Below are 25,948 nucleotides of genomic sequence, written 5' to 3' on the forward strand. Positions count from 1 at the left end.
TTATACCATAAATGATTCTTGCTTGTTACTTATAATCTTTGAGTGTAAGAAATGTCTGATGTGCCGTAAAATTTTTTCATGTGCAATCAACAAATGACTTATTTTCTAAATTAATTTAAGCTTATGTTATTTTATAAGGAGAAAAAAAAAATTGAAAAGCTCCCAGAAAAATCTTGAAGCTCTTTTTAATTAAAAAAAAATTGCACATAGCAACGAGTATAAACTTGTAATTATTGTAAACATTTGATAATAAATTTAATATATAACGAACAAGTATACTTCAAAATATATCTTTTATTACATCCTGCTTAAAAAGTTTTAGCAAAATTAACAATACAGACGCATATTAAAATTTATGCAGTACGCATGTCTTCATTAATTGACTTCAACGACGAAACCGTTTTTTAAACGGTCCAAATATTTTTTTCTGCATTCCATTTCATCAACAGGTCTGTTATAAGGCAACCAAACTGGTTCTCCAACAAAGTAGCGCTTGGCTTTAATATAATCCTACAATAACGCAACAATTAATAAATTTTTCCAAGCATATGTTTGGAGAATTTATGAACTACCGTGTATTACTAACTTTAGTATCCAATGTGAATCTGTGGTAAATGCCGGCAGGAATAATTATCAAGTCACCAGCTTCAACTTCAATGCGAATCCACTGATCCTCGTCATCCCTGACATCGAAATAGCCAGAACCATCGAGCACTAAACGAATTTCCTCGTCAGTGTGAAGGTGTTCGGTGAAAAAATTCTTCAACTATGAAAAAATGTCTTTCATTTTAAACTTATGCTCAAAGAAAAATTATATTAATACTGCATGTACGCACCTTTTCTTCGTAATTGGCAAGACATTGTTTAGAGCAAGTAATCTCGTCTTCGTAAGAGTATCCCCTTTTCTGCTTAAGTTCGATTAAAAGTGCATCGTTGAGGTGATCTGCGTGATTGATCTGAAATTCATAAGTGCGAAGTTAAACAAATTTCACTAGTGGAATATTTTTTACTTTTCTTTTAACTTTGAAAAAACTCACAAATATTTTTGAATGAAACGCAAAATTATGCGTCATCCGCAACAATGTGCGTCGCAGAGTAAATTATAAACAATAATAAATTGCCGAAATCAAACATGCCCTTTTTAAATTTACCAAACCGCGCGGGAGAGAGACAGCAGAAAAAAAAAGAGGGTGTCAAAAATACACTTATGCATATATATATGAGTTCTGCTCCGAAAAACATCAAAATATAAAAACATCACATAACCTTGAAGTGCTCGACACCGGTGCGCTTGAACAAATCCTCCAAACCGATATACGCGGGTGGCTCGCGGTGATGCTCCAGCCTCTGATCGGCGTCGCTATCGTCCATAAACCACGCTCGCACCATGTCTTCTTTCGCAGAGTAAGTGCTTTATTTTCTTTATTGAAACTTCGAGACAGCAGACACACCTCGACTATACTCGGTTTTGCACTGGCAGCTGATCTTGACGTGTAGATTATTGTGCAAAAAAAGAAGATAATGATGCACTTGAATATACAGATATGACGAATGTCTGCAAATTGATAAGTTATTGAGGATTGCTGTTTCGTGTGGGTGCATGGTGCGTTTTTTTTTAATCAAAAACGTGCAGAACATTTTCAACGATTAGTCACGTGTATTTTTTTGTTATTCTCGTATTATTACCAGAGATATTGTTTATTATTGCTCAATTTCATACGAAAAAATTTGCAAGACATGTAAGAGACCAAACTAATTCCATTATTACTTACAGTTGCTTACTTTACAAATAACTTTTATAGTATACTTAATGTACTGTTTTTAATGTTTCGTTGTTCAAGATCACTTGGGTATTATGCTTAATTGCAAGAAAAGTACAATAAATCATTATCTCTAAAGGTAAATTTATTTGCTTGCAGCACTGATACATTCATACAAGAATTCATCAAAGTGATCCAGTCTTCTTGCAATGAGTTTAATTCCAAGTCCGATTCCGATATACGGTACATTTCGCAGCGTTCAACGGAGCCGATCATCGAAGCAATCGAATCTCTTTGCAGTGAAATTTTCAATTGCATTATTGAGATCGATTGGAAATACGAAGAAACGATCAATTCATGGATTTACAATTACCTGATTTACTTCACTAATTTCAAGGCTAGAGGGCTACTTCAAAAAAACTGCGGTTATGCAGCTGAGTTTGAACGCTTGGAAACCCAGCAGATGCTTATTTCGCCTTACATGCTCATAGAGATCCTTTGGAGCCTTCATTACGATGCCTTTCTGTGCGAATTTATGATACACTTTCCAGTAAATTTATGCGCTGAGATATTGGAGGTCCTGCCAAAGTGCATCCTAATGCTAGACTTTTCGCGAGCAACCAAACTTATATCAACGATGGTTCCATACTTGTACAAGAAATTAGATCACAAGTGCAATAACTTGGATGTTTCTAACGCCACAATTGCAGAAACAAGAAAGCTTGTTAGCCATCTGTGCGAAATTGTTCATCTCTTCAAAAAAGAAAGGTTGGTAACGTAAAATATTTGTTTTACTTGTCATTGTTTTTATAACAAATCTTACAAACTCACACGTTATTTCAGGTTCATGAATTCCGAAGGTATACGCAAACTAGACATTCACAAGCGTCAGGGTATTGTATTAAAAGCTCTAGCGCGTACGTTGACCAGGTGTCTGAAAAGCGAGCACTCAGACCTTCCCGAACAACGTAGAAACGGCGCCGAGGAATGTACCGGACCATCCGATTCGCTACTGAAATGCCGCGAAGATATTCACAAGTGTTTGATCAGTATACTGATTTCCAAGGTTCAAGAAGTCGATTGCAATTGCTACATGGACTGGACAGAGTTTGATGACGAGGAGCAGCCGGCTTTGTCGCTGCAGCGGGCCATTGGCATCGAGTGCCACCATTTGTTGCGATACTCAGCTAAAGCACTCGGGGGTAAAAGTTACGAGCTGCTGGTCAAGTCGATCCAACAAATTACAGTTTCATCATTGAAGGATGCTGAGTACGAGGATAAAAATCTATTAAACGTGAAATCGGTACATTCCGACTTACTGCAAAATTTACTTGAAGTTCTTGTCAGGTCTGTGGAGGAAGGTCGAAAGATGAGTGACGACAGCAGTACTTTCTCAATCAGTGCTACAAGAATGGTAAAAGTAATGGCGAAGCGAAATATCAAACAGTTGCTAGATTTTATGCCTACTGCTGTGCTCAAAATACTTGGCAAGTGCGAGAGGCGTCTGAACAAGCTGAATTTCGAGTGCTATCCTATGCGCTTGGGTGACGATGGTTTTCTTCACCTGGATAAGAACGATCCATTGAATCTCCTGCTCAAAGATCCGGAAAGACGCATCGAGCAAGAGTACAAGGATTTTCTGAAACGTTTGATCTTTCAACCTAGTAAAACCATCGTTGAGATAACGAAATTAGCGATTGGTCACGGAAATTTTGATCTAGTCAATTTAAGTTACGAAAACATCGATCTGATCCTCAATGTACTGAAAATACCAGTGCCTAATACTTACAAAATCATGCTAGACAGCTTGATGGCTATGGCTGGAGTACAAAATGAAGAAAAAGGTTCGTTGGTATTTTTTTTCAAGATCGAATTGAATTTTTTACGTATGCAATGAATAAATAAAATATTCCTTTTTCTAGTGATCATCGTAAAGCATAGCAAAAACATGGATAGACCCTCAGCTGTGCCTCTAGCAGTACAAGCGCTCCAAAAAATTGCAATCGACGGTTTTAGTAGTTGCCAGCCACATCTGTCGATCTACCTAAAGACTTTAGTTGATAAGAACATTACGAGCAAGAACTTACTAGTAGAAGAGTTTTTCTTACCTCTTCTCCTACTACCTTCGTGTACCTTGGACCCTGTACTTACTCAATGTAAAAGTCTAGAAAATTTGGACAAACCTATTGATCAATTGTATTACCAGCTTCTCGTACGTTTGTTAACAAAACTACCTCGTGATGGATCAATTGATCGTTACCATGTGAGCACTTTGTTGAGCCAAGTGCACGATCTTTTAGAGCACGCGTTCAATGAGGTACACGAGGAATCCATTAGCTGTAAATATCGTCGCTTTCACTACACGTTTATGATTGAATTTGATTCTATTAGCAAGGATTATCCAGAAGAACTGCTATCTCGAGATATACTGAGACACGAAATGCTGTATGCCTCTCAAAGGCAGTGCTTTAGATGTATCCAAGAGTTTATAGCGAGTAGAGGCTCGTGTATTGGATTGTTGAACAAAAGTGAGCCTGAAGTTTTTGACGTGCTCGTTCAAACTGTATTTGAGGCCTGCCTATTGAGTCTCGAGTTCCCTGAATATTTTCCACAAAAGACTTTGATTTTCGTTCTTGAATTGATGTGCCCTATAGTGTGGTCAGTGAAGAAAAAAGACGCTACTGAAATCTGTCGCAGTTTGAACATACATCAAACTATCTTAGCAGATGTCATGGAAAAAAGCCCATTGAGCGAACATTGGAAGAAGCTTGCAAGTAGTTGGCAATTGTTACTTGATAGTAAAAATGTGAAAAGTACGGATGATTTGATACGATCGCTCGAAGAATTTATCAACAGAGCTGATGATTTGTCATTGGGGGAATCAGAAGCCAAATCACCACTTGCCATACAAATATTTACAGCAGATAAAATCATCAGTCACCTAGACTCGATGGATGTTGCTTTTCTGCTCAATGATAATGTTGCGAAATGTTTTAGTTTGCAGCGTAGGTAGTAGTAAAAAAATTGCAGCTTGAAAATGTACATAAATACACGTTTTTATAACATTTGTAAAATATGCTGGTCATACTTTAAATTAGTTTGATATTAGGATGCTATCAAATTGTGAATAAATAAATATATTTTTGTACTCGTCAGTGTGGAAAATGATTTAATACGTTGAGTATAAAATGGTTTTTCAATAAAAAAAATAGAAGTAATAATAATAATAGTTTATTGTTTACTGTAATACACTGTATAAAACTTCAAATGAAGGCAGCTCAAAGAAACGCAGTTATTGCACAGGACTGTCCGCATGTGTAATCAATCGGGATGTTTTTTTTTTTTTTTTCTTTTCTATACAAATTTGTTGCAAATCGTTTTGTTTATTTCGCATTTAAAAAACTTGTGCGACATTTACCAGAAAAAATAGTCTTTCTTTACAAAAAAAAAATGCCCCGATTAGTGTGCAATGGAAAGGAAAAAAAAATCATCTTAGCGCGTTAAAAAATCACGTTTACGCATTTTGGAAAAATATTTGTGAGGAAAAAATGCAGAGTATAAAAAAAAGATTTTGCGTCAACAACGTTTTGTTTTTCCCTTACACTTAATCGTCGAGTAGAAAATGCCACGTATACAACCTCTCTTTCCTTCTTCACATTTTTTTTTTTGTTTTTTTATAAACTTCAATGCCACAATTTTCAATAGGTGACGAATCGAAAGAATGTTTCGATAAATTACTTTCTTTTCGTCAAGTTATCTCGAAATGGAAGAAAAAAAAAATTTAAGTTTCCGTCCAAAACTTGGAATTTCACATTCGATTCGTCATCCCTCGCCAAAAGGACAATTCATTAATTCAATCGTATGTGTACAATGAAGAAAAAAATTAAGTAACAAACGAAACAAACAAAAGATCTCGCGTGTTATTACACGGCTATATTTACAATATGATCGATATACAATTACACGTAATTTCTTTTCGCCAAAGATAATATCTCTCACTATTCGTGCATCGTTCATTCTCTGATAACATCTGATAACTAATACAATAAAGAGACGCTCAGCGTTGTATTATTCAAAACAATAAAACACGTGAGTGCGTGCTTGTGTGCATTTTCTTTTTATAAAGAGGCTCGAGAGAAAAACTACGATTGACATAAAAACTTCACCTCCCCGTGTAACGCTCCTTTTTCTTTTCCTTACCGCTTATAAGTTCTACTTTTTTTTTCTTCATATTTTTTTTTGTAATTCTATACACATCGTACAAAAATTACGAGATCACGAGGACGCTTTCACCGGCGATGGCTCTTTCGCTCTCTTTGACATTCGCCAAATTGTTGTCGGGCGCGAAACAGAAAGACATAACGCCGAGAGCTTTTTTCCAAGGTCCTCCCGTCTGTTTATGACTAGATTATCGGGCTGGCAGTGTTTAACAGATGGAAAATAATTTAAAAAAGTAGTACCAATTAATGCTGTAAATTACATCGGTGTATCGATTTGTTACTTCCTTCACGTGTTTCAAACTAATTTTTTGACGCAGCTAAGCATATTCCTTCGTTACGTACTAGTCACTTTAGTGTTCCGGATATTGCGTACCAGGGACTTTTACAAAACTGTTTCTTTACCGTAAAAACGTAGAACAAGTTCTAATCTGAAAATTTTTTTTTTTAAATATGTAAAAAAAGTAAGAGAAGAACTTGTTTCTATTTTTTTTACGATACGAGTACTTTTAACAAAAGTCCCTGTTTGCGTACAAAGTGTGACAATTTGTAAAACTCGCTCGACGAAAAAAAAAAAATATATATATATATATATATCGGTGCAAGCGAAATTTTCCGTTTGCAAACATGTATGAAGTTTCCCCTCGCTCGGAGGGTTCACGATACGATTTAATCGCACGCTGTACTTATTTTAAGATCCGCGATATGCCGAGCTCGTACACACATTTTGTCTGGAAAAAGAAAAAAAAAAAACCCACTAACGCCGTATCAGTCGATAACAATTTCCTTTCTCGCGAAACAACAAATAAAAACATTAGCCGCCAGCGCCGCACTTTGAACAACAAAGAGATAAGGAATAAAAAAAAAAATCTTTCGGAGATTGAAATGTACACATTACCGCGTAAGAGCGTCATCGAGATCCCGTGAGCGAGCTCGTTTCTCATAAACATTTTGTTTTGTATTTATTCAACAAAAAAATTTTCCATTTTGTTTTTATTCACTCTCTAGGCAAACTATACCCACAAATCACGGGTTTCATTGTTTGATCATTCGGACAGACTCTCAAAATTTTTTCTGCCTTTATCTGTTACATCGTGTACTACGTTGCAATGCACGCTTACGAGCGAGAAAATTAATCATCCTTTCCTTTTTTCTTTCTTTCTTTTATTTCACATAATTAAATGTATAACTTGACTTCGCTATTCAATATTTACAGTTTCTAATTATTATTATTTCACACCATCCAACACTCTTTCTCTCCTCACGTTTTGTAAAAAATATAACATGATTCATACGCAGATAGTACTGAAAGGCCGATTATCCATCTAAGTTTTGTGTGACAACTATTACAATATATATATATATCTGCGCGGCTTCGACGAGCGCTGCATGGAAAAATTCGTTTGTTACAATATACTCTGGACTCGCTCACTCGTCCTCTCGACAATGTTTACAAATATACCCTATGTACTTAGAAAATTGATAAAAATCCAGTCGCACGTGGATGCTCGTCAGGTTCGCAATTTTCACTTTATTTTTGTATAATACATCAATATTTGTTCGATTCAGCATACGTGTGTGTAGGACAATAGGTGTATTATAAGAGGTTCCGCTCTTTGCAAACACTTCGTTCAAATTGTTGATGTTGGTTATCATCCAAGAGCGCAGTTTTTGCAAAACGGAGCCAATTGGTATTTGTATATGTATATTGTACGCATCAGTGTCCAATGTCTTTTGATTTGACAGTGCACCTACATAGATTACGTTTGTTCAGGGCCAGCAGTAGAGGAGCTTTGCTTTTTGTCATGTACGTATGATATGCGCGAATATTAGTTTACTTATTCTTTTCGTCTTTCTTTGTAGAATTTATTTTGTGCTATCGACGTAATGTACCGTTTAGAAAAATATTGTGGAAATTTAGACTTTCGACCGCTTCTCTAAAAGATCTCTACTTTTTATTTTTCTCTGCTATAGGATCATTCTCTGCCGAGTGATATTTTTGTTTCATTCGTGTAAATGTATTTGTTTTTTGAAAATAAACAAAAGGACACTGAAGCATTGCTACTCGAAAAAAAAAAAAAATAACTATAATTACAATCAAACAAGACAAAACAAAAATATAATAATCATAGTATCCGACAAGTAGATAATAATGACTTACACAATTCTCATATCTCTCTGATTGAGTTTCGTCTTTTTAATTAAAAGCTATCCTTGCTCACGCACGGATAATTATATAAATAACATGATGGAAGAATTGCGCGATCTTCCGCTTAATCGCTTGTAAGGATAGAAAAACAAAAAAAATGGGAAAGGCTCTTAAATTTTACAAAGCTTTAGAAAAAATTGTCATTAATTGTAAAAAAAAATAACATTTAAAAAATAAACTAACTAGACTATGAGGCTAAGCTGTTTTTTTTAAGTAATCTCAAATATTCTGAAATCAATTTGCTCTTTCAAGTCCCTATTAACTCATATAGTACAACAATTAATGAGATTTCAATTGTGGTAAATAACTAAAACGAAAAAGTAAAGAGACGAAATGACATTAATTGCAGTCGTCTACTACTCCATCGCACGGAAAGACACTCCGATTTATTACGTTCCGCAAAGCTTTGGTTCGAGCCCAGTACAATAAGCTTGAGAACTGAAATCTCCGTTAAGAGATAAACTCTCTACGATTTCTTGGAAAAACCATATTCGTGGTTCTTGGTCAACTAAAAATATTCTAAGCAAGTAGACAGTCATAAGAACTACTATGTACTTCTTAGCGAACAATACCAACAAAAGAAACGGGATTTATTCTCCTTTGTGTCGGATTCCGATTGCTGACTAACGATTACCTATTGAAATACATATATAGTAATGATTAACGCGGTTGACGATCGCGCGATGGTCTTGGAACAAAAACTAGATCAAATTAAAAGGGACACTTGAAACAACAAGGACTACACTTCAAAAAATCTAAGGCGTGCGACTCGGCCAGTTCTGTATGTATGTTTTTTCAGATACTTTTTACAAAATCGGGGGGAAAAAAAGGTCGAGCGTTAAGCTAGAAAGTGTTACACACTGAGTTTGGTTTCTTCGCCGCCTATGAGAAATAACAATTATAACAACTTACTCGGATAAATCATCACTCATTTGTTCACACTCCTAAATGCCGTTGTGTCATGCAACATTTTGGTCCTAACCCCTTCTTACTTAGAGTGTGTGTGTGTACTTTAATTTATTTTTTGTATCCTTAGGTGTGTGTCTTTATGTATAATGTGCAATCGACTCTCATCTTTCTCTAACTAACTGTATCTTGCTTAAACGCCTACCAATTTCATATACATATATATATATTACAATATTATTACACGTAATACCATCGGCGTATAATAAAATAACCGTGACGCTCGTCTTTTTGATTTTACTGCAGCAGTACATGCGTCACGCTATGATTTTAGTTTGTTTTATTTATGTGTACACATGTGTAATATATCTCCGATAGAAACGCGACGAAGACGCGCACCTGTCTGATTCTCCTTCCTCTTTTCGCTATTTTTTTTTTTTTTTTTTTCCTCCTCTTAGTAGGTATGTTTACAGCCAGTCATGCGCTCGTTTTCCGGTTCTGTAGTGTGAGGAGGGGGAAAAAAATAAAGAGGAAGAGGAGACATTTAATGTTACTTTTTACGTTCTCAAAGTCGACACGTTTCCTCGGGCTATATTCGCAATTGACCGCAATTAGGAAACACCCCCACGTATATCACTTGGCAACTCGATAAATTAAAATAGTAAGTTCCAACGCACTTTCCTCCGCATACGTAGTTGCGACAGTGAAAAGGTATACATGTACATATGACCACCAGCACGTGTCAGTCCACCGCATATCCGCACTACTACCACCACCTCTCCTTTCCTCTTTGTGTATTCTAATCACGTCATAACTGCTGCTTGGCTTGATTAAGTATTAGAGTATACTGCAGCAGCAATAACTCTTTTTCTCCTTCTCGGGGCTGAAGTTCATCTCGCGCACTATCTCCGCAAAGACCTCGTTCACGTTGGTGCGATTCTTGGCTGAGGCTTCGACGAACGGGCAACCCCACATCTGAGCTAGCGCGTTGCCCTCGGCCGTGTCGACCTCGCGCTGATGCTCCAGATCAAGTTTGTTCGCCACGAGGAGCACGGGCACCTTTTCCGTGCCTTTGACGCGAGTTATCAGCTCCTTCATGGCCTTTATGTCCTGGAAGGTCTGATGGTTCGTCAGACTGTACACGACGACAAAGCCCTGGCCGTTTTTTATGTAGAGGTCGCGCATACTGGCGAACTGCTCGGTTCCAGCCGTGTCGAGGATCTCGAGGACGCAGGGCGAGTTGTCGACCTCGATCTCTTTCCTGTAAAAGTCCTCGATCGTCGGGTCGTACTTCTCCATGAAGCAGCCCGAGACGAATTGCACCGTCAGCGCGGACTTGCCTACGCCTCCGGAGCCCAGCACCACCACCTTGAATTCCCTCATGTTGTGTATCAATATTGTTGAAAATTCATAAAGTAGAAAAAATCGAAGCACGCGATCACGCGGACGGATATTGGTGCGCCCAGGATGGAGCTGAGGGCGCCTCTGCCCTTAACTGCTTTGTCCTTAGTTACGACTTGAGACCTCTTCGGCGGCGATTCTTTAACCGCAAATGCATCTAGCTGGAAGGCTTGGGTTTAGCGATACTGATGCAACCTCCTCCCGCTTCACCAAGTTTATTGTTTCGACACTTGCCGGCTCTAGGGCGCAGGGAATATCCTGTAAATAAAAAAGCATCTTTGTATTAACAATTGTTGAATCGATAAACAGTTCATTGTATTACACATGCAAGAGCAATTAAATATTTCATATATTTTTAATAAATTTAATAGCAAATTTATAACTCTTAATGCACTGTTGTATCTTTAGTATGTCAAATTGATTGATCTATTTTAAAAAGAATACATGTATACACGCCACTACGAAATATCCGATTAATATGTTATCAAAATGAATAGAAAATAATTTATTTTAAAAAGATTGTGTAAGTGCCGCGAAATTTTTTATTTTGCATACCGACTTACAATTCAAAAGTTATTTTAATTGTAAAATTAGACCAGTGCATACAAGAAAAACAAGCTCTAAAAAAGTTAATATTTAGGAGTTGATATGATTCAGCGAACAATCATTCTGCAATAACAATAACATATACTAAAAGGAAACTTCAATACTGATGAATAATTTCAGTAGGTTGATTCACTCCATTATCAATGTTTTTTCTACACTTCATAAATAGCAGCATACAAAGCAGATAAAACATGCGCAATTGCGGGTATACAAGAGGCAAATCGGGCATACTACTTGGTGAATTTTGCAAATGTGTTACATCACACGTGTAATTACTAATCTATAACCCAGCCACAGAGAAAAAGAGACAGAGATTACCTGTAAATCCTGCAATCTTATACCATTACGGAGCAAAAAAAAAAAAAAAAAAAAAAAAGAAACCAGGCAGGAGACTTGCAAGAGACGATATTCGCCAACTCGTGGAACCAGACAGAAATTCCAGGCTTTAGAGAGCACATGCCCATCCATTTAAGGTAAAATGAAAGAAAATCCATGCATGCACACACTTGTCAATTTACATTCTCACTTTGCTCTATCTCTCCAACAGTCAATCTATGAATATGTGCGCACAACCACTCGATTAATCCCCTTCTCATCGTTTGTTCATTTAAATACACAGCAACGATGGGGGAACCAAGAAAAAAGAAAACATGAAATTAATGCAACGACCACGACAATCTCAGGCAAAATAGATATCCCCCCCCGGAAATACTGTCATTTTAAATGTATTTAGAGATATGCATTGCTTGTCCATCATCAAAGTCCATGAAGATGAGGTATTATTCATATTTAAACGTGCAAGTATTGGAGACAGAGGAAAAAAGAAAAGATAAAAAAAAGGCGAGAAAAATATTATCTGGCATACACACATGATGATACATACTTTGTGCAGATATAGAGTATAACTATGAGAAAGAAAGAGATGATCATTCTGATGTATACTCTCACATAGCTGCGCCTTGCAGAATACGTCGTTCCCACTCCCGTTAAACGAGAGGACAGAAAGAAAAGAGCAACACACATCTCCTTTGTTTATCAAAAATAACACTTGCAATACCACATTATATTGTCCAGCTAATGGACCAGTAGACCCATACCTACTTGTTGAGAAAAAACTAGGACTTTACAAAGTGATATCTAATAGAGTATGTAAATACTAAGTGTACAGCCGGAGCAGCTTGCACTTGGGGATGATGACTGATGACTGAGGATATGATGTATGTTTGTACACGCACACACACTTATCCACAAAAAATACATATATGTGTTGCATACCTCAGTTATACAGGGAAGGAAAATGAGAGAGAGAAAGAGAGAGAAGGTAATAAAAAAAAGACAAGACACCTACGCATTTGAACACACACTCTATCCAAATACCGTACACGCATATAGTACACATAGGTATGCAGGAGCAGCACTGACTCAATTGACTGAGAATGAAGGAATGAGTAATGTCTCGAACCTGAAAACGATCTGGTGAGAGCTCCCACGTGAGTGTCACTGCCTCTACGTCCACGTCTTCCTAGATGACGGCACTAAAGGTAATGACCACGAAGAGGACGACGACGACGGCACGCGTGACGCCATCTTATCGCTCGTGTGCGCACACACACACACACACACACGAATAGATGTAATAACTGGATCGGATCGGAGCAGCAAAGGCAACGAGAACTCTATTACCTATGTATATGAATATATACGTAAATAGTGGGTGTACGAAATGGTTCCTTTTTGTTTTGTTTAACGCACACTATTCACACAGCACTCACATGCACGTAAAACAAAAACACAGATGAAGTTGCACACTCACACTAGAGCACCCCCATTCTACGTTGTTGACTTTCGAGGACGTCTTCTTGGCGAGCCACAGTGGCAGTAGAAACAACCGCAGAACCGCTGTGATACCAGGTGATACTGGCGCACCAGTGAGTAAGTATACTCTAAGCTTGAGTAGGTATGTATACACCGTCACCACCGTCGTCGCCGAGACCGAGAGACGAGAAGAAGGAGAAGGTATATGGTGAGGAGAGAGAACAGCAGCAGCAGCAGAAAAATATGCAGCAGCAGCGGCAGGCCGCCGCTTCCTTCCGCCGCGCGAGTACAAATGTAATATTATTATATATATATGTATATATATATATATATATCTATAGATGTTGCACGTATCCTCTCTTTCCTCTTTCCTCTTGTGCCATCATCAGCAAAAAACTAATTAGGTATGTACACTGCACACTCTGTATTTTACTACTACAGGGTAGGTATAACCATCAACGGCATGCATCTTAGGCTTTTTCATTAATTTTAATCAAACATTTTGCACACAACTATCTTCCGTTCCGCTCCTGTTTGCTCCTCAGCAGAGATTCAACGAAACGAGATGTCCTTGTCAGCATTCCATATACTTAGATTATCACAAAATAAATTCGCTTCTATATACAAGCTGGTGGCTGCATGTGAGCTTGCGTTTACGCTAAAAGGATCGGAAAGCTAGCCAAGTGCAACTTAAAAGTACTTAAGTAGGTATAACCATTAGGACGAGACACACCGCAAGACTGAGAGTGAGAGGCGCTCTCCGAACTCCGAAGAGACGAAAATCGTGAATGGACAGAGAATGGACTGCTGCGCTGTAGTGGGTGGGTGGAAGAGAAGGGGGGGGGAAGATAAAACTCTTCTATCTCGCTCCCTCTTCCATTGAACCCCCGGAATTTTTGCACATGCAGAGATTGCTATGAACATCACAATATACCGGTATACCCGGCCGTTGTCTTATACTATAGTATTGTCATAAATTTTGCCCAACGCCTGCTGCTGGTGCATTTTGCTGTTATACGTAAGTACATGTAGGTAAAAGTATGTGATTAAATTTTGGTTCCAGGATAGTTAGTTCATTTAGTTGGATTTTTTTTTTTTTTTTTTTTTTTTCAATTTCATGACGCATGATTTTTTCGTGGAATTCTTGATTTCATGTTCAAACATATTGTTTTATTATTTTTCTTCTTGAAAAAAATAACGCATTGGACAATGAAACATATGTAATCTTTGTGTATAATGAATACACCCGATAGGTACATACAATTTAATCGATAATTTCAACGGAAAATTAGTTAACTATAATTTATCAACTTTTGAGATGGACCGTATTGCAACAAATTAATAATCATTTGCTCAAACATCGATAAGTATGAATGATTTCCTGAAGCATTGATTGTATTACCCTTCAACTTTTGCCACAAATAACGTTTGTTCACAAGTTGCGTCTAGTGTCTATACGACGTATACTCATTTATACGGTTAATAGACGAACAAATTTTTTGTCTCTTGCACACAGAGTTGTAACAAGCGCTTTTTCGCATATATTACTTTTTAAAGTACAAAAACAATGATCACATTTATGAAAAACAACGGAAAACGTTAAAGTAAGCACAAACAATGCGAAAAATTCTACGAAAAATGTTTACGTGTGTTGTGTGTGTGTGTGTTGAAAAAATGTCGTGCCCACACGCATGCGATGCGACAGGCCTCGTGACTTTTCGGGAAAGTCATCGTGCTTTACTTACCTCGAAGGAAAATTGCTCATTGGTAGGATTGTGGGAAAGACGAAAACGTTAATTAGCGTCAAAAGCCCATGACAGTACATCGTAGAGATTTTACTATAATGTCAGCAGTATGTAATTATATATGTATTTGTTAAAGTAGTGGTGTAAATAAATAATTTATTAGTTAAACCTATAATAACGAGGGGTGATTGGGTGAAAGTTGTGACTGATAATTTTTATGCGCTGTCGAGTATCGGTGTCGTACCAATGTAATATTATACCGCAAGTATCATAATACATAAGTACAATAGAATCCATCTATGTGTTAATGTACTATCTATATTGTGATAATATCGCTGTGAAAGTTATGAGTTGGAGTAACTGACAGTTTGTAAGAATAAAAAAAAAACAAATATCTATGTATTTGGTTACAATGGCCCGCGATGAACAAATTATTTTCTTGCGAGTGAAATCTCACGACCGATGTGAGGGTAATTTAGTGGGGGGACAACACTTATTATTTCAGCTACGTTATCGTACCTTGGTACATCTATTCCGGATAACAGCTGACTTTTTTTTTTTTTTTTTTTTTTTTTTTAATTTCTTTTGTTTATCAATAAGTTTTCTTTTCCTTGATATCCCGAAAATTCGACATTAGCGCGGATTGGACGCGTTACGCTAACTATTGATAGCGCAATTTTGAAAAACTTTGTTGGTAGAAGGTTGTGGTGAAATTGTAAAAACTTATTAAAAACGTTGAAATATTCTCAAAAATTCGGGACCTCCAATTCGCTGATCTCCCTCGTAAGTGAAAGCCGCTCTCCACGCAGTTGTAAATTTGTCTACATTGTACAAAAGAAATTATTTTTCTGTTTCCCATTCAATTTATGTATTTTTTTTTTTTTTTTTAACTGATTTTCAAAAAGTGGTAAAATAAGCCAACTGAAAAAAGATGAAGCCCATCGTTTCCGAGCTTTGACGTTTCGCAGCGACAATCGAGTGAGATGTTACACACGTGAATAACGTGAAACGAGAACAAAAAAGCTCGGATACCGTATACGAGAGTATAGAACGAACCACACGTCGAAGAGCATATAGAAGAAGAGGATGGGACGAAAAGAAACAATTTCAGCTCGACTACAGGCTCTCTCCTCTCGGCTATTATTAGGGGCAAGTGCACTGTACGCCCATACCTATATAACAATGCTTCTTTTTTTTTTGTGGTGGTATTTGGCAAAAATTTTTTTTCCTTCAACATTTGGAAGAAAACAACAATTTGGACGGAAAAAAAAAAAAAAAAAAAAATTACACAATAAAATTTTTTCCTCATTATATGTATTGAAAAGAAAAAAAAAAAATTGTTCAGCAAAAAAAACCAACTTTTTTCGTGAAACTGTTCAGAAATCCATAAATCAATCGTGCCGAAGCTTTACGAAGGAAAAAAAAGCTCGCACCGCAAGAGGCCTAGATATCCTATACATCTACAGAGAAGAAGCAGAGGAGGAGGTGATGATGAGAGTGTGTGCGCAACATCATACACACGCATATATATTTATTATATCGTAGGGTTAAGAAGAAGAGCGCCGAGCCAAGAAGAAAGAGGAGGAGGAGGAGGAGGCTGACGAGCTGCTGCGCTCTGACTTTTCGGTAAACGTGAAATCATCTCGTCTCATCTCGGTATACTGTACCTTATACTTGCACCAACCATCATCATCACAGCTTTTTCCCCTGTGTACGCACCAACACCATACACACAGTGTCGACTTGTTCGTATATACCACCCCCATACACAGTGTGCGTGTGTCTGTGCAGTGCCAGTGTGTGTATATATTTATATACGTGTGTGTGGGTGTGTATAATTATACACACAAGCCCGTGTGGTCGGAGAGGCCCATAGAAGAAGAGGCGGAGGAGGAGCCAGATTAGGCGCTTCTTTTTTTTTTTTTTCTTCTTCTTCTCTTTTTCACTTTTCCAAAGAAGAGCGCTGCAAGGGGACGAGATGACGATGGGCCATGGTGAACACACGCGCGAACAAAACGCCGATACCCACAGACCTGCGGTCCCCCTTCCAATTTTTATTTCTTCTCTCTCTTTTTTTTTTTTTTCCTATTATTATTACCCCCAATGAGGGTTGTTGCCCTGAAACGTATATCCTTTTCTTTTGTCCAAAACCAAAGCTGAGACAACGAGGAGGACGATAAAAAGCTCGCGACGCGTAGAGAGCATCCGATATACGTGGTGTGCTCGTGGGTAAGCAGATGTGCATATATATATATCTTTGAAAGCTCGCGTTGCACGTGGTATCTCGAATTTCTTTCTTTCTTTTTTTTTTTTTCTGTTTGTTCCAAGAGCTAAGATTTGTCGATCGCCCCCGTGGTGTAGCATAGCAGCGGAGCGCGCGGCCTTTTCTATAAGTATATACCGAGCTTTTCGAGCTTTCGAGGGCCGTCGTCGCCAGCTGCTGCGCTCGAGTGGCCTCCTCTCTTCTCTCTTGATGTATACATACATACAGATATTACTTGCACACTAGCGTGTTTTCGAGTGCCCTCCGTGGGCTTTTGAATTTCTCGATCTATATTTAAGGCGACGCGTGTGTTTGGGCTACCGATTTGGGTTCGAGCGCGAATTGATGGATTCCTAAGTGTATCGTTATGTATACGTGCACGCATAATGATGATAGTATCATTTCAATTTTTTTGATCGAGCTTTTTTTTCAATGGGTAATCACATTTTTCTCGTGGATTGTTGCTTGACAATGGACAATCGTTTCAAGCTTTTCCCATTAGTTCTAAAAGCCATTAGAATTATTATTGAAAGTAAAATTAATAAAAATTTACGTATAAACAAGAGTGTCGCGAGGTACGACTGATACATTTAGTTTTAACTATTATGCGTACTGTAAATAAAATTAAAATAATTTTTTTTTTTTTTTGCGTATTTCTTTTTTTTTGTTTTATTTTTACCGTTTCCGATACTCTTTTGTGTACAAATACTAAATTGCGTGTCTACTAAATTTGAATTTAATTAAATAAAAATCACTCGAGTTGGTCCGGAAACTTTGTTCCGTACACAAAGGATTGATTTTACGCACATAGTAGTGACTACACTGTAAAATCCAAGGACACATTTAAAGACCTACCAAATCCCGAATAATTACATGTCATCAGTGACAACCGATTTCAAAACCACTTTTTAGTCTTTGTTCGTTTCAGCCTTTAAATACACTCCGTTTTTGCAGACTGACTCATACGTCGAAATATCTAAAAAAAAAATTTTTTTTTTTGGAATTCAAAGATTTCCACTATAAATATATTTATTATTTTTTAAATATTTGACGAACTCGAACGTGGTGACATAATTTTAAAATCTATTAAATAGAACTGTAGCAATATTTAATTATTACGATGAAGTAAGCCTAAAATATATTAATTATCTGGAGTAATGCAAGTTGATCCATTTGCTCTGTTAAAATAACAGTTAGATTAAAACTGTATATTTAGTTGGAGTTAATTTGAAATAAAAGTATACGTAATGGATATTTTTTATTTCTTAATTTTAAAGTGTTACCAATAGGTACGTCACATAAGTTTTTATTGATTCTTCGTTTACTCACTTGTATATTTATATATCATTATGAGAGTTTATGAAAAGTCGCTTGAAAATAATGTGTGATTATTAAAAATGAGCTGTAGATAAACGTGTATAATGGACGTTTTCAAAGATTAAATTAGTGAAACAATGTACGAACAAAATTTATTCTTTTTGATTAGTAAGTATGCAAACTGATAGTAAAATAAAAACCTGTTTCTCATTTTCGTTTATTCGTGGATTTTTAAGGGTTTCGATCCAAAAAATGATACCATCCGAACGTACACCAAAATAATTTTTTCGTCCCCCATTTATTTCAATTAAAAAAAAAATTATTCTTCCTGCCCCTTAAAATTTTTTCTCCCCTTCGCGACAAAGTTCTGCGTTGGCGAAAAAAAAAATGCATTCCGCATTAGGTAGCGGTGTATTTAAAGCTCAGTCGTCTTCGTCGTCGTCACTGAATTTCTTGGGAATCTTTTGGTGTCTAACGTGATTTTTTTTTTCCTCCTAAATGATGATGATGGTTGTGCGAAGAAATTGAAACAAGAAACAATCAAATTCCCACTCTCGCAGCACTTGTGGTGATAAATAAAAAATTTTTTTTAAATATAAATTCATTTTAACGTTTATAATACGGTTAACCTGTTATAATGTTATAATAAATGAAATAACGGTAAATCGAGCACATCACAATTTTTTTTACGAAATGCGTGTCCAAATAATCACTTCAGAAGACAAGTAGATGTAGTTGAAATGAGGAATCCAAAATTTTTATCGCCAAGAGTGTTTCAATAACGCATGTGTTCCTGTTGATATTTCAAGATGTTTGTTTCAAAACGTTTTATTTTAAACACTTGAAGATCACGCGATGAAATTCTTAAATTCGAACGCATGTTTGAAACGAATCAGATGAGTCCGTGACAAAATTCTGACACGTGAATGATTTTTTTTTTTAACCTTGATTAGCAGTGTGTATAAATAAAAGACTGTATAGTTACATTTATTTTTCATAACAAATACAAGAAGATAAGCAGAGGTGGGAAGAACAGCTTTATTTTTGTTTCTAAATATACGACAGATTATTAGTGCTGGAAAAACAGTGTAGTATATTTTTAAAGAGAAAAATAGTGAGGATATTCTTATTTTAAAAAATGGTTAAAAATTCCAAAACAAACTCTATTATCTAGAAATGAGGTGCGCTATTATTAGCTGGAAAACTGCTTTTATAAAGCTTCGCCGAAAATGACGAACAACCAAGTCCCAAAATTTTAATCAACACGCACACAAATCACTCCACGTATCTATTTACGATTTTTCAATGATCAGATAGAAAAAAAAGCCCAAATTGCAGATCAGATACGTAAGAGCATATTATACACTATACGTAGCTTGGACGACGACAATACGACACCGAGACACCTCTAATTGCATTTTCCTCAATTTCAGAAGATCACGGGAAATTAAAAATAATTACGACCGTCCGGAGCAGTCCACGAAAATGAGCCGTGCTACGCGGATGAAAAAAAAAAAAAAAAAAAAAAAAAAACAATAAATCGCGAACTTGAAGGATAAAAAGTACAGATAAAGTACATATTAAACGTCCCAACATTTTTATGCTTACAGCTATAACAGAATGAGACACATATACCGTACCTACTTTTATAGTTCTCAGGCCGAAAATATGATGCATCGCTCGGCTATGCTGTGCCACAGGTTACGCGAGTGTGTGTGTGTGTACAGCCTCGTAGGATGATATCACGCGCTCGTGCATTATACAGCAGCTTCGAGCGAACGTGAGGAAAAAAAAAAAAAAAAGAGACGGAAAAGAATGAATAAGAGAGGAGGAGCACATTTGTACGTGTACATCATGCCCAAGGGGGTTTCAAAGTGTATACGTGATGGGTGTGTGGGCGCGTCGGTGTGATTGGAAAGAGCCAAGGCTTTTATAACGCCGTAATGTCTCTTAAGTACGTAGAGTGTCTGGGAGCCGGGTTTTTTTTTTTTTTTTTTTTTTTTTTTTTTTTTTTTTTTTTTTTTTTTTCATGGCAGATATGGATGTCTACGGCTATATTAACTTTGATCTCCTGGATGGTGGAGGCTTGCGTGAAAATGCGGCGGGAAAATTTTTACCAACTAATTTTGACGCCAAAGGTGGGTTGATTCTTTTCTTTTTTTTTTTTTTTTTTTTTTTTTTTCTGAGAGAAAATTTAGAAGGATGTGTAATTTATTTGAACAATTGAGCGCAATATTTTAAAAATTGGCGATCTAAAACATTTATCGTTTTTAAGATTTTCTTTAAGAAGCAAAAAATAACGGAAATTATGAATTTTACCTTGAAAAACTCGGTTTTTTTTTTTTTTTTTTTTTTTATTTCAAAAGACATCTTCTTTGTAAAAATAATTGTTGATTTACAGAAATTTTCCCGTACCTTTAAAAATCAGATTCAGTGACCCTCGTACTATATCGAACGAGTGACAGCAACGTGGCCACGCGACACATTTCATCCTTGCATGTGCACATATAAGTACAAAACGCCTCCCGCTCTCGTCCGCATTTATAAGCGGCTTCCGCCTTTGCCTCTGTCGTCGACGTCGCCATTGGCGACAATGCCGCTGTATAACATCCACAAATATTTTTATGTACATTCACGCATCACGTTGTTTCGATAAGCTTGACATGTTACTCATTTTTCGTGGGAACGTGCAGTCATAGGTATGATTATCTTCAGTTGTAACGGGTTGTCGGTACTTTTATAACGGTAGGAAATCAAACAAATTTTTAAGTTCTTGAGCTTTTAAAAATATTTCGCTTTTATTAATAGTCTCGTTGTAATTTTGACATGGACACAAAAATTATTATTTTTTTTTTTTTTACAAAGTTTATCAGGACTATACTCTTTGTTACTTTTTTTCTAAGCTCCCTAGCTCGAAAGCTAAAAATTTGCAAAGTGGAAAAAATAGTGCTTCTTAAAAATTGGTAAATTTTTCATTAAAAAACAGCAAAGCAAAAACAACAAGGCTCTTGTTAAATTATTTTGGTCATGTATGGTATTAAAACAGTAGTATATACTGGTAAACTTATTGTTAGTAAAAGTATTATTTATACGTTAAAACGCGTAATCCCTTTTTTCCATTCCAACTCATAAATCATGTTTAAATGTCCTGTTGTACATTTTCAATAGAAGTAGCAAAACATCGAAAAAAGATATTAATTAACTTGTGTTAATATCTAGGAGGAACTCGGATCATAATGTATGTACATATAGTTGCAGAGAAAAGTGGGTACACGCACATGATACATCCACTGTATAGGGCTTTGCCCTCCTGCGCGATAAGCACACCCACTTGCCCCGAAAAGATAATGGGTTATTATTATTATTGTTAATCGTGTTTGAAGGATTATTTGTTTCAAATTCACCGTATTCTTTTCCCGTCAAACTACCTCGCCTTTGTATCCATCGCTTTGTCTTCGAATTACTTTTACATTTAATTTTCTTTTATTTATACTTATACCTATTCTGGTTACACATTGATGTTTTCACACGTCCATCCACGTTGCACTTGATCCTGCATCGTATTCGATTCCTCGTAAACTCTAGCAGGGTTTTTACCTATCCTAAACCCCTGCCCTGACTTCACCGTATCGTTTCCCTTTTTTCCCCTACTTTCCTCTCTTTACATGTATATACACCGAGTCGTTTGTGCTCTGGTGCAAAATTTTTCTCGGATGACTCGATGATTCATCCCCACTGGGTACCATTGCCAGCTGACGAATTGGGCGCTTTCCTCGGAAACCGAAGCCCCCAGAGGTCCAAGGCGACATCCGGAAAATCCGGTGATGGTCCTCATAGATGGGGGACGAGTGGGTTTTTCGACCACGATCCTCGGTACCGATTCATACTACAGAAAAAAACCCGAGAATATTTTTTTAATTACTCGTGTAAGATCAGCCAACGGTAGTGCCTTTTTTGTATAATATATTATATGATTCTCTCACAAATCATTTGGACCTCCATGCGCGTCATTTTTTCCAAACTTATTATTTTATCAGTAAATAATTACAATAACGAAACATTATATATACCTTCATGGAAAATAATTGAAAACGAACGATAATTTTTTACTTTGGTCAGTTAACGCTCGATCGTTGTAAACCTCATAGCCAAGGAACAATATTACCTGTGTCGGAACATCATTTGTGTAAAATAAAATGGTCGAAGATACAAACGGTTTCTCCTCTCGTGATTAATTTATATTTAAATACACAAAAGAACTGATGAATTAATATTATTGAAAAAATTATATATGTCTTTGTAAAATGTCGTGTCACACACCTATATGTATGCTGGGAAAAATCACGTAAACAAAGAGTAGCCATATAGGATTGTTCTTCACTTTCTCGACATTTGTCAAAGGGGGGAGAAAAGCTTCGTGTCCCGCTCGAGAGAAACCATAATATAGCGAGCAGATGCATCAGTATACAGTATGTATAGTTAGGTAGAGCCGCGTAATCGGCAAATTATGCAAAAATGCGCGCGTCTCATGGATGCATTGTATACGGAGACGATTTTCCAAGCGGCCTTGGGGAGGTAAGATATATGTATATAAGAAAATGAAAGACAACGACAGCATCGCACGCGATACTTGGTATATGTGTGTGTATCTACGTGTTTCTTTATTTTTTTCATCCATGTGTATTGCATATCGAACGAAGGCGGTGCGAGTGTTATTGAGAGTCGGGCGACGACCCGCGCTCGGCGAGAGAGACAGAAAGGGATGGGACGATGGTTTTTTTTTTTTTTTTTCAAACTGTACTGCAGATAAGAGAGAGAGAGTGGGGAGATTTTTATTCATTTACAACGTCGTTAACAATGCGTTTACTCTACGTACGTTAAATATATGGTGGAAAAAGCATTTTTTTTTTTTTTGAAAGTTATACGTGCATGCAACGCAGATAAGATATTTCATTTCGAGTTGAAGTTTCACTATTGCAAATCGGGGAATAAGTACAAAAAATAGTCAGATAATTACAATGAAAATCGGCTCATTACTCCGATTGCACATCGTTAAAGAGCTGATAAACTACAAAATCCACGGTTGACCTCTGCGTTACTGCATGGCCATCTTTTTTTTTCACATAAAAATTTATACAGTAAAATTTTCACTTGTTCGAAAAATGTTTTCCCCACGTATCGATATCGCAACAAAGATTTAATTTAATCTAACTGTTTCTACTAAAAAACAATTTAACGTAATATATTTTTTCGGAGTAAAGTTTGAATTGAACTCAGCAAACACATTTCCTCAACATTTTTTTGAGATACCTTGTAGACTTCCAATGTCCATCGTATTGAGACATCTTCGAAGGTGAAATGCCCCAAAGATGTCTTCATGATCGGTATTACAAGTTTACAAGACGTCTTGACGACTTTTTCTATTAAATTAAATAAATTATGAAAAAAAAAAAAAAAAATTGCAAATAGAAAATTAAAACATGTGTTTATTTTATTTCCGATACGAAAATAAACAAAAACCAGCTTTACCCACGATTCTCCCCATTACGTCCTTCGCTGCGAGCCAAAAAACAAAGATCGCGATCGATTTCCTCCTCCTTCGGGTAAAAAAAGGCCTCGTAATCGCCTTAAATTTGCTTATTCCTGCAATTACCCGTAAAAGAGAGAACAAAACGAACGATCCTCGGCACACAAAAGTATACATCGACGTTGCGAAAAAAAAAAAAAATCTCACGGTTGATTGCAGATCTCGCTCTTGTCAGCCGTTTTCTTCCATCGGCCGAACTCTACCATATACTATTGACTTCTCGGAAACAACCAATAAGTACCTCCGCGCGTGATCTCTTCCCCCTTTTTTTCCCACTGCCTTACACACACACACACACATGTTTTCCCCTTTGTGCGACCCCCTTTTATTCCGGCTCTTTGTGCGATTTTTGCTTTTTTTTCTTCCCCCCCTTTACCCGAGTTCTTCATTTGCCGTGTGCAAGTAATTCGCGCGTGCGTTTCCCTCGCACTCGGAGGTTTTACAAGAACTTCGGCTCGATGTACGCGGCAGCTCATGGAATTCGTCCTTCGCTTGTAAAAAAACCCGCGTATAACATCGTAAGGTGGGAGTTGAAAAGTTTTTGCTTTCCGCCCTAATCGATGGTAAAAAGAAAAAAAGAAAAATTTACACGAGTCCATATAGTTAAAATAAAAAAAAAAAAAAAAAAAAGACCGAGCGCAGCGTGTGCATCCGTTGCTCTCGTATATATAAATTTTGATTCGAGGCGCAAGATGAGGTGCTTGTGCTCCATTGCCTCCGTCGAGGTGGGAAGGAAAAGCGGTACTTTTCGATTTACAATGGCGCGAGAGTTCCCGCTCTGCTGGTTATTTCTCGTTCCCGCTCTATTAATTGCTCGTGCGTTGCGCGCATAATATGTGGGTTCGCGGCGGTGTATGTATATAATATACTCTACTTCGGAAATGTTGTACGTGTAATGTTTTTTTTTTTCTTTTTTCCCATTTTGAGTGTTTTAGAAAAAGAACAAAAACGAAAAGGTGGAGAGAAAAGCGTCAATTTGATCAAATGTTTGTTTTCTTAAATTTTTCCAGGTGTAAGATCTGAGTAATGAGTCTTTTTAGTCTACCTTAAAATTTTATCGTTTTTTCATTTTATCAGCTTAGACCATTAAAATCTCGACATAAACAGGATTCTTCGCATGACCCATTGATTGACAATTTGCACTGTAAACTCTAATTGCTGTTTAACAACATCGTTGGATAAAATATGTGGGAAAAGTGGTACATTGTTAATACTAATCGTTAAGAGCGAAAAATATGATAAGTCTTTAAAAAGTTTTTTTATGAAAAACATTATTTTATCTTGGACAAACTTTTTTCCATCCCTCTCATATATTGGTTTGAAAAAAATGTTTTATCGCTAGCGCGTGGAGTCTCAGTGTCATCCAATCCCAATATAATGAGATTCATCATCGGCTGTTAATTAATCTGTATATGTATATATATATGATCAAGGATCAATATGCGAAATATAGAGTGTTATGCGCATGCATATGTGTTGAAGGTATGTTGATGGAAGGTAATATAAAGTGTTGTTAAAGCTATTAAAATCGGGTTTATAAGCTCTGCAGTGATAAAATCGTTTATCGTCGATCAAGTGTTTTTCCCTCGCGTCTTTCCATGCCTGCTCTGTTTGTTACGTTTTATCGTGTCGAAGCGACGGCTAACTGCGTTGTAAACATCGTTGATTTTAACTGATATTTGTGGTGGATAAAAACCTTTTACATTGAACTTTATTGTGTCTCTATTTTAATCAACTTTGTAACGGTTTTTATTATTTTTAAATTTATGGTCCGAGTATTTTTAACGATCGCATTGAAGTAAAGCCCGATACAATCGCACTCGAAACACTATACGACGAAATCCATGGAAAAAAAAATACATTTTTGGTAATCAAAAATGAAAAAAACAAAGTTTTTTTAAGTCATACGTTCTAAATAGTTCAAAATAGATCAACTGATTAATCAACTCAAGGGCTCAAACTACGACTCTTCGTTTGATCAAAAATTTTACTCGGAGCGAAATCGACGACGGTATAGTCTAAAACATACGCACTTATACGCACGTGTATGCCCAATGTACACGTATGCGTTATATGCACATATCAAAGACCGGAAACGACAATTGTCCGGCAGACCAAGTGG

At 36.7% G+C, this 25,948-nt stretch overlaps 3 protein-coding genes across 4 annotated transcripts; 1 reads left to right on the top strand and 2 right to left on the bottom strand.

Moving 5' to 3' along the window:
• Positions 1–297: 297 nt before the first annotated feature.
• Positions 298–1,451, bottom strand: Adi1 (acireductone dioxygenase 1). The gene is made up of 4 exons (XM_014364418.2): positions 1,267–1,451; positions 837–956; positions 587–766; positions 298–510 (listed from the first exon to the last, which is right to left on the bottom strand). The coding sequence occupies exons 1-4, from the start codon at positions 1,387–1,389 to the stop codon at positions 376–378; spliced, it is 558 nt and encodes a 185-aa protein (XP_014219904.2). The 5' UTR covers positions 1,390–1,451; the 3' UTR covers positions 298–375.
• On the top strand, positions 1,266–4,867 carry LOC106647857 (uncharacterized). The gene is made up of 4 exons (XM_014364417.2): positions 1,266–1,404; positions 1,920–2,528; positions 2,604–3,604; positions 3,683–4,867. Exons 1-4 carry the CDS (start codon positions 1,388–1,390, stop codon positions 4,771–4,773), a joined length of 2,718 nt encoding a protein of 905 aa, XP_014219903.2. The 5' UTR covers positions 1,266–1,387; the 3' UTR covers positions 4,774–4,867.
• Positions 4,868–9,526: 4,659 nt separating this feature from the next.
• Rap2l (Ras-associated protein 2-like) lies at positions 9,527–13,667 on the bottom strand. Of its 2 annotated transcripts, none has more exons than XM_089594501.1 (2): positions 12,913–13,667; positions 9,527–10,751 (listed from the first exon to the last, which is right to left on the bottom strand). In XM_089594501.1, exon 2 carries the CDS (start codon positions 10,473–10,475, stop codon positions 9,930–9,932), a length of 546 nt encoding a protein of 181 aa, XP_089450627.1. In that variant the 5' UTR covers positions 10,476–10,751; positions 12,913–13,667; the 3' UTR covers positions 9,527–9,929. The 2 variants fall into 2 exon arrangements, with proteins under 2 accessions (XP_089450627.1, XP_089450626.1); XM_089594500.1 differs by having other exon boundaries at positions 12,562–13,667.
• Between the last annotated feature and the right edge of the window lie 12,281 nt (positions 13,668–25,948).

Source organism: Copidosoma floridanum, unplaced genomic scaffold, assembly GCF_036245765.1.
Source record: "Copidosoma floridanum isolate Cflo_tuat_1 unplaced genomic scaffold, Cflo_Japanese_pri ptg000021l, whole genome shotgun sequence".
Taxonomy (NCBI): domain Eukaryota; kingdom Metazoa; phylum Arthropoda; class Insecta; order Hymenoptera; family Encyrtidae; genus Copidosoma; species Copidosoma floridanum.

Coding starts and splice junctions, on each gene's coding strand:
- LOC106647857 (XM_014364417.2), top strand. Junction 2,529..2,603: donor CATCTCTTCAAAAAAGAAAG/GTTGGTAACGTA, acceptor ACGTTATTTCAG/GTTCATGAATTCCGAAGGTA. Junction 3,605..3,682: donor AGTACAAAATGAAGAAAAAG/GTTCGTTGGTAT, acceptor TCCTTTTTCTAG/TGATCATCGTAAAGCATAGC.
- Adi1 (XM_014364418.2), bottom strand. CDS start 1,389: ATGGTGCGAGCGTGGTTTATGGACGATAGCGACGCCGATCAGAGGCTG. Junction 957..1,266: donor CCGGTGTCGAGCACTTCAAG/GTTATGTGATGT, acceptor TATGAATTTCAG/ATCAATCACGCAGATCACCT. Junction 511..586: donor GATTCACATTGGATACTAAA/GTTAGTAATACA, acceptor GCGTTATTGTAG/GATTATATTAAAGCCAAGCG.
- Rap2l (XM_089594501.1), bottom strand. CDS start 10,475: ATGAGGGAATTCAAGGTGGTGGTGCTGGGCTCCGGAGGCGTAGGCAAG.